The sequence below is a fragment of the Sinocyclocheilus anshuiensis genome, unplaced genomic scaffold (assembly GCF_001515605.1).
Source record: "Sinocyclocheilus anshuiensis isolate Anshui unplaced genomic scaffold, SAMN03320099.WGS_v1.1 scaffold227, whole genome shotgun sequence".
Taxonomy (NCBI): Eukaryota; Metazoa; Chordata; class Actinopteri; order Cypriniformes; family Cyprinidae; genus Sinocyclocheilus; species Sinocyclocheilus anshuiensis.
Window position 1 is genome coordinate 2360186 of NW_015549590.1, and position 15430 is coordinate 2375615.

A 15430-nucleotide genomic window follows, 5' to 3' on the forward strand; every position below is an offset into this window, starting at 1 on the left:
ATTTGAAAGGCACAAATATATTTGCTGTTTAATGATGTTTAATAACAATCCACGGGTGTTGACATCTGCTTGGTAGCGAGCGTGTCTGAATTCGCGTATTTGCTCTTCATTTAACCGGTCGCCTCAAATTACCACATTCAGCTTAAAGCGAATTTGAGTTATTCTGTCACTGGTTTTCCGGTAGACATACGATTCAAAGAACCAAACAAGTCACTGAATTAAAAAAAAAAAATCATATCTAGCCATGAAGCTTTTTTTGTAAAACAAATTTATTCATTTAGGAATAGGATGGTCTTGAGTAGAAACGTCAGTTTAAATAAAACTCTCCGTCCTACATAATGGGTTAACCTGATACTGCCATAACATCACAGAAAAGAAGATTCACAAAACAAAAGTGAAACATTTCAACAAGACGTACAATGGTTCACAAGCTTTAAAAAAAACAACTCACTATAAATAAAACAAACTTTGCGCTTGCGAACAGCACAGTCTTTCATTTCAATAAAACCTAGTTCATAAATGAACAAGAACATTTCAACAAGACGTACAATGGTTCACAAGCTTAAAAAAAAAACAACTCACTATAAATAAAACAAACTTTGCGCTTGCGAACAGCACAGTCTTTCATTTCAATAAAACCTAGTTCATAAATGAACAACAAAAAGACTACACAGATTTGGACAATACCGACATTCTAAAAAAATAAGTGTAAACATTTATGAGTGAACACTCTCCCTCCATTTCGCTTTCTTTTTTGTTTTTGAAATACAGCCTCTTCACTAAGCCACGTGCCTTTTTCATAGAGACAAACTCTGACTGCAAATAAGTCAGAAGTCCAATATTCTTCTACAGACGTTGATTGCTTTACAGCTTATGATAAAAGCTCCTCTGCAATACAATTTATTCTGAAGTCCCCGATATGTCGTCATAAAATGCTTTAAAACGGACAACTCATTGAGATTAAAAATAGTTTCTTTTTTTAAAAACGAAATTGAACTTCGATTCTTTTTTGCAAATCAAAACGTTCAAGTATCCGAATTACTTCAGTCTTTTTTAGGAGTCTTTCAAATGTGGGTTAGGGGTAGCGTTCCGTTCACGCCGGTCCCTGCGCTTTGATAGTGCGGGTGAACGCTGTGTAACCGACTGCTCTGTAGGCTGGAGTGGTCGGCGCTGTCTCCTCCTGGGGGCAGGTACATGCTTATCATATCCCTCAGGTCTCCCAAACAAGCACGCTGGGAATGAGAGCTTATGGCCGGAGGAGGAGAGCTGGGTTCCGTCTTGCACACTGAAGCCATGGAGCCCAAACCCATTGCACTGGAAGTTTGCTGCGTGTATGCTGGTGACATGCTGCTGTACGTGGACGCGGCGTTCATGTAGGTCTGGGCCGTGGACATCATGGGGTACTGAAGTCCCGCCATGTCGTACCGGTGCATCTGCTGGATCTGGGGGCTGTTCATGCTGGGATGCTGAGAGTAGGCCAGCTGGTCCTGCATGAGGGAGTACGCGCTGTTCGTCCAGCCGTTCATGTGCGTGTAGTCCATCCGCTGGCCCACTGACACGGCGTTGTTGACAGCGTTGGCACCAGGTGCCAAGAGTCCTCCGGGCAAGGAATACTTGTCTTTCTTCAGCAGGGTCTTGGTCTTCCTGCGGGGACGGTATTTGTAATCCGGGTGCTCCTTCATGTGCATGGCTCGTAAACGTTTGGCCTCGTCAATGAAGGGTCTCTTCTCGGCGTCAGTCAAAAGTTTCCAGTCAGCACCGAGGCGCTTGCTGATCTCAGAGTTATGCATTTTGGGATTCTCTTGTGCCATCTTCCTCCGCTGCCCGCGAGACCACACCATGAAAGCATTCATAGGCCGCTTCACCCGGTCCTGGTCGCTGGAGCTGTTGTTTTTGCCGCCCGCCGCCGAGCCCGTGTTGGACTGCGGAAGGGGGCTTTTAATCTCGGTTTCCATCATGTTATACATTCAAACGACTTTGAAGTGGTGCCGCGCACTCGAACGAAAACGCTTAAGTTTAAAGAGCCTCACCAAATAAAGTAGCCTGTAGTCAGTCAAAAGTTCGGAGAGATAATACTCTGGTCAAGTGAGAAGCACCGAACTCTTTAAAAAGTCTCCACACCTGTACCGTGTGTCTTGCTCTGCTCTGCCACGGAACTCTGCAAAGTTGTGCGCTAAACTCAGCTGTTAATAGAGGCTCGGCCATGTGATTTGGATTGACAGCATAACAATGAGCTCAGCGCCGACCAATCAGAGAGCGCCTCACACTCCGCCATCCAAGCAATGCGCTGCCTGTGCACTGTGTTTCGGGATGCACTTTAAGTGGGATAAAATAGCTACATCAGGGGCATCTTTGCACTTTTGACAAAAGTAATCACTTTGCAAATATTGTTCTAAAGCGGTCGTTATTCACTGAGAATGTTAGCCTTATACCTACTTTTGCAGTAGGCTACAGATTAGGTTATGGATTTCGAATTTTCCCCCGAAAAATGCAGAAACTGATAAGCATGTTTAATTTGTTGCTTAAAATAACGGCAAGAATCAGGTTAGATCTAGTTATTGGAATCAAACTATAAACTTTGTCACTTGCAATGGCACCACAAAGGCACAAAAATAATCGTTAGGCCTAATTAAACAAATATTAAATATATAATTAAATTAAAAGCTTGATTTTTTTTTTTTTTTAAGATATAGGACAATCTTGCATCCACCAATGCAAAAGCTTGGCTACATCAAATGGTAGGCTACCTTTTTGCCTCACCATTAATACAGGATTGTAATTATTATTATTTTCAAGATAATCTCCTACATAATTAGAATGTGGGAATTAAAGCTCTTAAAACTGACACTGATTAAAAGTACGATTTTAACATCAAGCTAATTGTTTACATTCTTTGTCTCATAATTTTTTTTACAACTTTCATTCAACAGCATAATAGCTTGCTATTACACTATAACACTATTACATTATAATTGTGTAATGACAAACATTCAACAAAAATAGTTGTTTTTAAAAAATACTCTTCGCAGTTTTGCCAAGTGTCCACGACGACCTTGTGAATAGAAAATTAATACAGTAACGCCCCCCTGTGGACCAATACTATATTGTTCTGAAGCAAAAAAAAAAATCTGATGAGTGACAATATCTACAAACAACTCCTCTAAAAACGACTTTTTAGAACTGCCACGCCAGTGTGGAGTGTAGGCTATGTTAATTATTTAATTTTATACCACCAGTTACTGTCAACTGCAATCATTCCGCGTCTTATTATGTGATTTTCAAATGACTCCAGTCGTAAAACGTGTTTCTGCTGGGAGAGGTTTTCTGTCTCCCGGGGAGAACTTACACCTTCCAATGGGTCAGAATTAGCACATCGTCCATCGAGAACATCGTCATTTAACACATTCAACGCCACTGAGACTGAACGATTACAGTAGCCTACTGAATATTCACGATGGACTTTTAACACCACACACTAACGACTCGGCCATTTAGACAAGTTTCACCGTGTGTGACCGATTTGTAGGACATGTAGCCTAGGCTACACCAACACGTCTCCGTTATTTACTTTCCAAACTACTCTTAACAAGTGCGAGTGTTGTTACCCGATGTTGTTATTCAGGCCCGAGGTTAATTGTAAAGCAGGGCATAAATTATTCATCATAGGGCAATTTGAAAGAGTGATCTGGTTAGGCTGGTGTAGCTACTAATTAAGCATTATAATGTAGAGAAAAAATAATAAATCATTGCCCATATATATGCTAGGATTTTATTTTGGCAGTATTTTTTCCTATAGCTAGACCAACTAGTCAAGTTCATTTGTAACGTCAAATAAAACACTAACAGTGCCTTTAGGCCTATGTGATTTGCAAGCTAGAAATAATCAAATTTTCACTGACAAATAAAAGATCATTCTACTTTTCAAGGAGAGTAAGTAACCATCCCCCAAAACAAAAACGGTGGATCTTTTTTCCCGTCGTTTTCACTTTAGGCAAAAAAAAAGTAAAATCGTCATTTGGAACATCATTACATTAATATGAATAGCGGTGCAGCAGCCGTTATGACAACAGTTCTAATTAGAGACTTGTTCCACGAAACCGGTGATTTATCCGAGTGGTTTCAGGAACATATCCTCTTGTAATCTGCTTATGGAAATGTAGGAGACAGCGGGAAAAGGAAAACTCCCAGTTACCCGGAGCTCGTTAATGAGGGCTTCTGTTCTCCACATTTCCCAATTAACGTGAGCTAAGGCCGAGGACCACCAGGAAAGCCTCCCAGTGTTCAACATCATTGAGCTCCGAGCCACAAGGCTTCCGAAAATCACTCACGTGTGTGATGGCCGAGCAGTGAATTGTCCATTAGTGTAGTAGGCAATAGCACTGTTCAAATGACCCGAATAGTCTAAAACGGTCACTGTGCAGCGGATAAATACAATAAGGAGGCCATTGTGTGTTAATTAGGCTACCACTGAAAAATAAACGGTAAATGCAAACCTATATTTATCTGTGCCATTGATAAATATCAGTTCGTTACTGACTTAGCCTATGTCACATTTTTGAGCTGTGAAATTTAAGATAGGCTATAAGATTTTTATTAGCTGAACGTTTTAACAACTCGTTCTGTCGCGATTAACTAGGCCTATTGAGAGACCAACAATATCCTAACAATAAATCACCACAGGACTTCTATTCTTTATCAGCGTGTAAAGTCCTTTTTTCCGAGCCCGTGGATTCACTTGTTAATTAGCTCAACCTAAACAATTAAATTGGAAGTAAATTATAGCAAAGCGCACGCAGAGCCACAAAAAAAGACACTGTTTTTCGACTCTAATAAGGGTATAGCCTATATACAAAGTTTAAATAAGTGAACTTGATAGTCCAATACTCTCGCACGCGACACACCCACTTTAAGAAACAATAGCACGAGCCAAAATTAGGGAAAACTATCATTATTTCATGTAAAGAGGCATTGTTGTATACAGCAATACTTTTTACTATTTGTACTTGATTAAAAAAGTCAAAACACAAGATACAATTTATATAAAGGATATATAAATAGAATAGCCTAATACATTTTGGAAAAAGTTTCAAATTAGGAATAATATTAGGCTACATATATTTTGTCTAACAACATATGAATAGAACAATAATACGTTCAACTCTAGCCAAAACGAAACAATAATAATAATAATAAATCATATTAATTTAATCATCACCTCACATTTATGAGATCAAATAGGGTAGGCATATGTCGCCGAACCATTAACCATTGCCCCGGAATCCATTTAAACGTCATACCGTGTATGAATTAATAACTTTTTGTTTCAACTCACTGGCTACGAATAAGGCCAGAGTTACCATGGTTAACAGAATGATTTTTCAATTGCAGGCACAATAAAGACCGTCTCATTGGGATTTGCATGATTTTTGAACCGCATATGCAAATGAAGATGCAATTTCAGCACGGTCTGTTATTCCTATTGTATTTCGCTGAATGGTTGCGTCCCCTCTGGTTCTGACACTGGTCAAATAATATTCACTGGTCAATTAAAGAAAAGAGGCTTGAGTTTGACCTTCTTTCAGATGTCACTGCGAACTACTGGAATGATATCCTGTTTTTTATTTAAAGCATATGAGTTCGGTCTTTAAATTTAAATCAGCAGTGCTGTAAAGCTAATTTAGCCTATATGAAAAGGACAATGCTATTTTTTTTACCGAACTTATTTTACTTTAATTCATTTTAGGTATTTTGAGTCACTAATACGTGAAAAGCGTGCTACTTGTCGATGTCATGTTACGCATTTTTCCTTAGGCTATTTATCTAACGGATTTATTTCTTTGAAAAAAGTTGTTTAATAGGCGCATTTCAATGTTGCAATCGAAACAAACTATATGAATAATAAATATGTAATTATAAACCAGCTTTAAATAGAGAAATATCACAAGACATTGTCCATTCTCAGCAAGTTTGTAAAGTGCGCTTAAGCACTTTTGCTCAATCACCTGCAGAGGATAACCTAGGCTATAGGCTACCGATTGAATAAAAATGGGACTCAATGCCACTAATGCTCGAAAACGTCAGAAACATTTATTTTCAGTTAGCCATATAAATTATGCTGATCCATGATCCTGTTTGTCAAAAATAATTATTTAAAAAACTTCCATTTCGCAGTTTACATTTCTCAACGAGTATAAACATGAGATTCCTGTTTTTAATTTAATTTCCCAGCGAATTTAAGACAGATTTTTTTATACAGGAAATGAAAAATAGAGCTGAAATCAAATGGTTTCAGCATTTGACAGTGTAAAAACTGAATCAGATTTCTCACTGAAAATCCATATATCAATTTCTTTGATTTTCTTAAGTCAAATTCCATTACCTGCAGGGAAATGTAGCTACTACAGGTAATTCACTGTTGAAGACTAGAGCATGTGTCTTCCACTGAGGTCCACAGCCTGTTGCTTAACTGTTTTGTCATGTTATCATACAGTCCAAGAAAAGATAAGCACTTTTACCTGAAAAAGAAGAAATTACATATCCATCACACTCTAGATATAAAAGGATATTTAAAAAAAATACCACTGATACAAATGACATTCTTACCATCTTAAGTGATTTCATTGTCCTGGTTTAGTCCTGTTTGTCACAAAACTAATATTATCAAGTACCTCACAAACAACACAAAACTACCTATTCACTCCTAATTGTGGTAAGCTTTCAACTGAATGTCTTTAGAAGCAAGGCATGCTTGTCTAAAGCATGTGCCCTACATACAAATACATACAGATGTGTTGTATGTATTTATGCCACGTATGTATATATTTACAAGGAGTAGGATTATTTTCCCAGTAAGCACACAGTACATAAGAGAAGTATGTTGCAACAGAAGAATAAAGGCACATTTGAGAAGCTCTTTAGCCCAGTCAGTGATGAATAGGATTTCTGATCTAATGCAGCATGAAGCTAATGTGCACACATCATCTGCAGGGACATTAAGGCATGCAGCACATGCTCTGAATACACAGTCCCTATTTGCTCCCCAATGACAACATTTTTCTACAATATCTTTAACTTTCAGGAGGAAAATTTTAAGCGAAACATTAATAAAACCACATTTAGTACATGATGCGTTAAATGAAAATAGTTTTAACTACATTTATTCTAACCCAGTGAAAGCTAATTTCAATTAAACCGCTGATTTAATTTAGCAGAAAATTACTATAAATACAGTTTTGATTAAATCACTGAGCAAATTCTAACAGCACAAGCAATTGTCTTTGAGTTTGGAGGTGTTATTAGCTTCAGCTAAATGTGTCTGTGAAGGAATTTCTCAATGTGTTAAAGCGGTATCTCTGTCTCCTGCACATCAGCAATGTGATAATGTTTATAATGTCTCTAGAATAAGTGTCTGTCAGACAAACGATTAGGGTGTCATGCCTAGAGCTGAATTTTTTTCAAAACACAAGACAAGAATAATTAATTAAAGTAAAATGAAAAACTTACATTTACATTTTTTTTTAAGTTCCATATAAATAAATATCACATCCTGAGCAAAATACACAGAAAGCATTTTGTTAACTCCGTGTTGTCTTTTGTCAGTCAGACTTGCAGAAATGGATCAGATTTGCCATCACTGAAATGTCATCATTGGCTAATTACAGACCTCATTATTTCCCATGTATCTTTTGAATCATTTCCATGTACTACAGTTTCTCCAAAACAATAGAAACTTTCTCTTTTTTTGTTTAGCAGAGAATGCTGAGTTGTCTGATTTTGCTTTGCACCAAATGTGGCAAGCAGATGGCTTTTGTTTTAAACATAATTAGGATCCCACTAATCTGGTGCCTTTTAAGAATGAAACAGTCGCTTCGTCAGACCTTCATTAGTTAAGATAATATTGTGAAAATGCACAATTAATTTGCAGGGTATGTCTTTAATTAAATACACCCAATTTTGTAATAATTAATGATTAATGCCACAAAGTTGCTATCTCTAAATTATTCGAAAAATAATACGTAACGATAATACTTTCTGCATTATTAGCGAGAACTGAGGTTTTGGCTGTGGCAAAATCCTGAAGAACTAATTACGCCGGGTAATTTATTCAATCTGGAGGAAAGAAACAAACAAGTATAAATTGATATATTAATCATGGGCTTCATTACGTTAATCTGCGAGTGATTTGAGGTGAAAATGACGAATCTCTGTTGAGTGCCGAGCACTTGATAATGGAGATACTGGCCATAAATTTACCCTACATAAAGGCCTCATTAAAATAAGCATAATTTAATTAAGAGTTAGCCATCGCCCTCCAAATGCATTAATTACCTTGGGTATGATGAGATGAGTTTTGGGATTACTGATGATTTCATTACGGCCAGTGTTGCTGCTACTGTGGCAGGGACCTGCTGTTGTTGACAGGATAATGGATTGGGTGCCTGGGGATGAATCTGTTCACCTTGGCAGAGAGAGACACAGAGGAGACACACCGGACCCTCATAAGTGGACACTACATAGTGCACTGCCCCAAATGTTTACAATAATTGCTTCTCCTTACAAATAACCTCCTAGGTTTATCCACCGACATCTTTATGCTTATTAAACTCGTTACTTTAGTTGTTCTGTCAATACAGTTTGACCCGTCAGGGAGGAAAGTCCTGATGGACCAAGTTATTTCGTAATCTGAACAGTACTTAAAATGACCCACTTAAAGGTCCTTCGGGAGCAAATGTGCATTACTGCCTTTCTCTATTTTTATCATGTATTCTCGCTTGCCACTAATATGGCAGTTTGCCAACCTGCACACAAACACCCTCTTTCTTTCGCTCTCTCGCTTTCTGCTGGGGTAAAAAGGGCGCAGTAGGGCTGACAGCTCAAAGCCCTGGAAACTGACATGTCAATGGCAGATACAAGCTGTTGCGGTTGCACTGGCGGGGACACTTTGCAGACGCTAACTGCTTCCTCTCTGTGACAGCCTGACAAAGACATTCGACTACCTTTCAGAGCTACATATAGACTGTATGTGGCACAGACAGAGCACTGCTCCATATCTTTAGGGACTTGTGCCATCTTTTTGTCAATAAAACCTTTTTTGGTCCAAATTTGTTATATGTTAATAATATATATATATATATATATATTTTTTTTTTTTTTTAAATATGCCAACAAATTAGGCAAGAAATGAACCTGTAATCTCAACAATTTTACATTTTCAAAATGTAAATAAAATAAATTCTTGGAATTTAAATTAGAATCTTGCAGAATATTAGAACATTGGAAGTCTTTCAATCTGAACACTCAAGACTGATGATTAAATAAGGAAATGGTTATGAATACTCTTTAGGGAGTACTATCAAACAATAATTAATTCATGATGCAGAACTGATGCAGAATGACTGCTTTAACAAATGATGACTTGACAGAATGACAGCCCATGACTTAATTTGACACTGATGAACAACAGGTTTTTGTGTCAAAAGTAAAATCCTAAAAACGGTTCAGTCTGTGTAGCCTCTGGACTGAAGTGTAATGCTAATAAAATCCACCCACCCCTGAATAAGCCCCCCCCTCCAAATGTACTCCAGCCCACAGCTGCAGTTTTCCAGAAAGACACTAAAGAAAGGGGGGGGGACATTTTGCAAAGGATAAACTGAACAGGCCAAATCGAAGCAATGCAAACATGTTCCTAAATTGCCATATAAATGATGACCTTTCTGTGCTCATCCATTTCAGCCTTTAATTGTTGTTCTGATTGTCTTGATGGCTCCTGACAGTAAGTGGTGTTTTATTTCCATCTTTGTCAAAATGTCAGGCACAGATTAATAAAGACATTTAACACAGCCCTCGACGCCCATCTGTTAATATGCAACCTGGGGCAAATGAAGCCTTACATAAACATAGAGGGAATTCTTATAGGTTAATTTGATTTCATAATTAGATATGTATATGTGAGGTAAAGAATTTCTGTTGTATTTATGTTCTCTACGCAAAGTGACATAATTCAGCTTCCCAGAGGAATAATGACTATTTCATTAAGAAAAGGTGAGAATCACTGCTACTGTGACCCAGCCCGTAGCTCCATCTAAAGGCCATCATCACATTCACACCCCACCGACCACAGACGGCTGTTATCCACATCATTACCATACATGCCACAGGGGGCAGTTTTGTTTCACTAAAATTACATTGTTACACTATATCAAAACATGGAGTTTAACTGCTGCCACTTATTATGCATTTGTTTTCCAGTAATTATGACTCAAGAATTATGAATCAAGACTTTTAGAGGAACTTAATTTGGACTGCTGTGAGGTGAGGTGAGGTGTGCTCTGCATCTGGTCTGTGTGACTTCCCAGGGCTTAAAGTATGGGATTAGTCACCCGGAAAACTGTCCATCTGAGCAGGAGGAGGCCACTGGAATTGCGTAATTATATTGATCAGGGACAAATTACAGCTTTGACAGCAGAGGCCGGCCCGGTCTGATCTTACAGGTGTGTAGGGGAAGAGAGAGCAAGCTGCAGGGAGAAACAGAGATCTTCCTGGAAATCTACGTCAGTGGCACTCATCTCAAACCATTACCTGCCATCAAAGTGCTAATTTTACTCTGCACATTACACCCAATCCTCCTCGTCCAACCCCCTCCACGCTGGGCTGAATGGGGAAGCCTGGTGGGAAAACGACATTCAATCTGCCGGCTGCCCCATTCAGGCCAAATTGTCAAATGATGGCTCTCCACCGCTAAAGTTTCAGGAAGTGAAAGGTGGCACCGGCCCTGGGCTTAGCCGAGGACTGAAAGCAGTTGAGGGAGGAATAGGGAAAGAGAATAAAATCCCCAGCATCCATATTTTGTGCAAGTCTACACAAGGAATATCAGATATCATGAATTAATAATTCATAAATTTAATATCTTTGGAGTAATTGTGCCACAATTTGCACATGTCTATATTTTGCACCTGTCTTTATTTTGCAACCTTGCCTTGTGACAGAAAAGGTCAATTATCTGATATTTTAAGACACTTAGACCTTGACACAGTCATGAGGCTCTGCAGAGACTGTTGTCACTATGATATTTCCTGCATCATGACATTTTTGTTACTGTATGTTTTTCCCTGTATGATTTGGATGCTGAATTTTGTGGACAAAATTTTCAACAACTGTTCTATTTAAAAAATACTTTGTGCTCCTGCTTAAGAGTGAATATATGAAGCAAAATATGAAACAAAAGGTAACCGTTTTACTCAACGGATCATGTGCAACCATATAAAGCTGCTGGAACACAGCACAGCGCAGAAATGTGCGTACAAACACAAGCACACATGTGCGAAACAAAAGCAAACTCTTCATGGCCAAGGCATACAGCGAATATGCAGAAATATTGTACTCAACGTAACCCCCCTTCGCACCCCACACCCGGAAAGAGGGGTGCTCTCTGTGCTAATTAAGTGCTAATGGTTGTGGCCCTGCAGAGAATACTAATTAGGATTTCTATTCTTCTTTTGGGTGAGCATGTACTTCAACACGGCCTAATGAGGGGAGGCAGGTATGTGTGTGCTGTGTGCTGGGTTAATGGGGGGTCCACTCTCAGGTCTCAGGGCTGTGGGCTGAAGAGGGGGGCGTTTCCTGTGCCTTGGCCTCTCTCACACAGAACCACACACACACACACACACAATGAAAGGAAGAAACTCAGTCAAGATTCCTAGTATATCTATACTCTCCAACTCACTCGGTGCTCTCTAGCCTTATCTATACTATATTCTATTCGTATTTTCAAATATCACCATCACATCGTAAAGGGATAGTTCACCCAAAAATGAAAACTGTTATCATTTACCTCATGTCGTTCCAAATCTGTATGACTTTACTCCATGGAATATAAAACAAGAGTTTTTGTCCATGCAGTTTAAGTCAGTGGGGGTCAAAATGACAATGGACCAGTTTGGCTTTCAAAATATCTTCTTTAAGGTGAACTGCACCTTTAAGGCCTAAAGTTGACTTAAACATAACAGTAAGTACACCATCTAAACATTTCCACTGACAGGAGGACACAAAAATTACATTGATGAACATAAAACACATAGATTAGTCGTCCTCTAGTCAGTAGTGACAGGAAATGTTGCAAAGTAACTGTACAAAGTTCACGGAGTTTGCTCTTTGGCGTTCTACATGTTCTGAAGAATACATCTCAGAAGGCATAAGTTAAATGAGTGACGCAATGTATTTTAACATCTCAATGCATTTTAACAAGGTACAGTTCCACACTCCGCACCTCTTGTGCCAAAGAATTAATGAATGTAAGCAATTCAATGACAGACTGAATAACTCGAGTTCTCAGAGAGCCATGAAAGCTGTCACTTAAAAAGTGCTTGCCGTTGAGAAAACGATTCCCGTCAGCCAAAACTTCCTGTTTATTTACAGGCAATGACTAGATCTAAATAAATAAATAAACACACATTGTGCCGAGCAGAGAGACAGCGGTGAATCTGATGGCAGTGTAGTGTAAGTGGGAATATGAGAGGATGTGCATGCGCGTAAACACGCAGATTGGGGGTGGTATTGGAATTACCTGAGAGAGATAATGGCAATGCATTAGATTAACTCTCCTCCCTTAAATGCGACACATTTAAGTAATCTTGTCCCCCGAAAACATGTCAATGGCTGAAAGGCTGCCTCAGCGCTATCAGGACCCTCTGGTCCCCCACACTGATGCAGCTGGCAAAACCCTACCGTCGACTGTCAAAACGCAGCACGAGATCTAGTTATAATATAATTGAATTTTCATATCAGAGGAGACCAGAGTTCTAGCAGACAATAGGAGTGCTGAGTCCTCTCTGATATTGGCACAGACCCTTTGCCACGCGCATGAAATCAGTATGTTAATGTTCCCCGGGTTTTCTTTTTTTAAGGGCACTTGTGCCTCCGCAATGTAATACCGATGTGGTTTCAAAAAATTGCAACTATTGATAAGTAGGCAGCTACAAACCCTTAGACCACCACCTCCCGCTGCCTTCCCCAACCAAGCAAGCAAGCTCCCAGACAGCGCAGCACCCCCATCCCACACCCCTTTATTAAAATTGTAATTTATTTTTCTAAATCAGAATGACAGCTTGCTTTCTTTTCTCTGCAGCAGGCGGTGAATCAAGCTGCTTTAATTACTTTCGTAACTTCGCTGACCCCAGGACTGCGCGCCTTGTGCCGAGAAAATGGGCCGGCGACAAAGCTCTCCCACAGCCGAGGCCGCCTCTGTTCATTTAAAATGCAGGAATTTATCAAACTCAGAATTTTCTATGATTTTGTTAACATTTCACCTCCTATCTTTTCCACGTTCTCATTTGACCCTCTCGGACCGGCGTCTCCCAGCCTTCCGCCGACAGCAAAAGCTCGGCGCATACAGAAGTTAAGTTCATTCAAGGAGAGTGAGTGCACTCGTTTTGCTGGCTGCTCTGATGTATACTTACGTGCGTGTATGTCAATTAAGAGACATGTTTATCACTGTCCTCGGTGGTTTGTCATAGCCCAGGCGGTTGCCCTCACAGCAGAAGAACAGATCTGAGATGCTCAGCAGGAATCAACAATGCACTTGATCTCTCAGCAGCTTCTGACCAACTGAGGTCAGGGTCAACCTGCAGATGAGAAAGACACACAAGTCACATCACAGTTTAAAAGTGTCGACTGTGCCGACTGTGCCTGTTTAATCAAGAATATTTCTTGTTCAAAAGTTTCTCTAAAAAAAAAAAAACAGAAGCCAGATATCTGGTCTCCCGAAACCTGCTCCACATTAACCCTCCCAAGCTGTTTGTCTTATTAAAGGCTTTAATATGGTGTAATCCCTGCTATCACCCTCCTGACTGGCACCCCTCTGTTCCAGCCTGCCCGGCGACTGAGAAACCAGGCTAACCCGGTGGGCACGGTCGTGGGCTGACGGTCTGATAATTGAATGAATGATTATCTGTCTCATTAATAGACAATGATACAGAGTGCACGGCCATATATCTGGAATATTAATGAGAAGCTGCAGGGGGCTTGATAAGAAGGAAATAGTGTGGCTGCTGTAATGGGGTTTAAAACAATTTGCCCAGGTCGGGGTGGCCCAGCTGATTTGGGCTGTTTAATCCCCAGTAACCCTTACACACAGCTCCCGGCTCTATATGTGTGATCATCAGCCACCTACAGCCGTGAGCCTCCAGCATCCCTGCTGCACCCGGAGCAGATTGATCAGTATACCTCTGGCTGACTGAAGTCGAGGATTTTATTAGCAATTTATCATTCATTACGGAGAAGGCTTATTTATTTATTATTTTATTTTATTTTAATTTTTTATATATAATGTTGTGATATCTTTGAAATACCTGAAGATTTTTTAATATGCCTTATTTCAATTATTTAAAAAAAAAACTACATTACATTTATTTATTTCATTTATCAGACACTTTTAAACGAATAAATGCAAATATTATTATAATATATATAATATATTATTTTAATGAATATTTGTTCATATTTTTTATATTCTAAAGGTCTTTTATATCTTGAATCTTTTTAATAAACCCTAATAAATAAAAACATTCTACTATTTTACTTTCACTTTCATCTGTATGTAATTAAGCAGTATTACTAAAATGTTCTATTCAAAGACATTTAAATGTCTGCATCAAAATACATTTTACAAAAGGGATTTTATATACATAGAAAGCACATTAAATGCAAGTGAATTGTCTACTTTTAAGGTTTCAAATAAGTTTTGGGAGAATAAAATTTCAAAATGTGGGTGAAATGTTTCATTGTCATTTAGTGTAACACTTATATTTATGTAAAAACTGAAACAACATACATATTCTGACCTGTACATACTAAAATATATAAAAGAATAAGTGAGCATACTAAATTTTATTGCATTTTCAATGAGCAAAAAAAATTATTGCTGAAAAATTGCCAAAGTGGAATAGTGGCAAAGTTTAAAAATGTGAAATAACAAGTAATTAATATTTGGGGTAAAACTATTTAGTCTTTTATTATGTCATAAATTGATTCTTGTGGTGAATATGCCTGACAAGATTGTTTCACGTTATGACATTTTAGTGGGTGTTTTCTGGAAATCAAGGTAAAAATGTATATACATTTTTTTTGCATATAAAAAACTGTTGAATTAAACAGGACACTTCTTCATGTATTAAAAAATAAATAAATAAATAAATTCAAAGCTGTATTACACATATTGATTTGATGCTTGAGAACGCTTTTCGTCTTTGACCCTATAACTGTAATTTTATTTGATACTTTGTGTCTTTTAATGTGATACTTTAATTATTTGAATGAATTTTTTTTCACAATATATGGTTGTTTGGCTCATTGGCTCAAATAATATTCATTTGGTTGAAATTAATATTAAAACAACTACAAAATTGCTCTTATAGACACCCCCCCCCCCCCATTC

At 38.5% G+C, this 15430-nt stretch overlaps 1 protein-coding gene across 1 annotated transcript; it reads right to left on the reverse strand.

Annotated features, from left to right (window-relative positions):
• Positions 1–533: 533 nt before the first annotated feature.
• Positions 534–2208, reverse strand: LOC107658107 (transcription factor Sox-3). The gene has a single exon (XM_016446548.1). The coding sequence runs from the start codon at positions 1965–1967 to the stop codon at positions 1065–1067; it is 903 nt and encodes a 300-aa protein (XP_016302034.1). The 5' UTR covers positions 1968–2208; the 3' UTR covers positions 534–1064.
• Positions 2209–15430: the final 13222 nt, after the last annotated feature.

Excerpts from the sequence above, each read along its gene's own strand:
- LOC107658107 (XM_016446548.1), bottom strand. The coding sequence starts at position 1,967 with ATGTATAACATGATGGAAACCGAGATTAAAAGCCCCCTTCCGCAGTCC.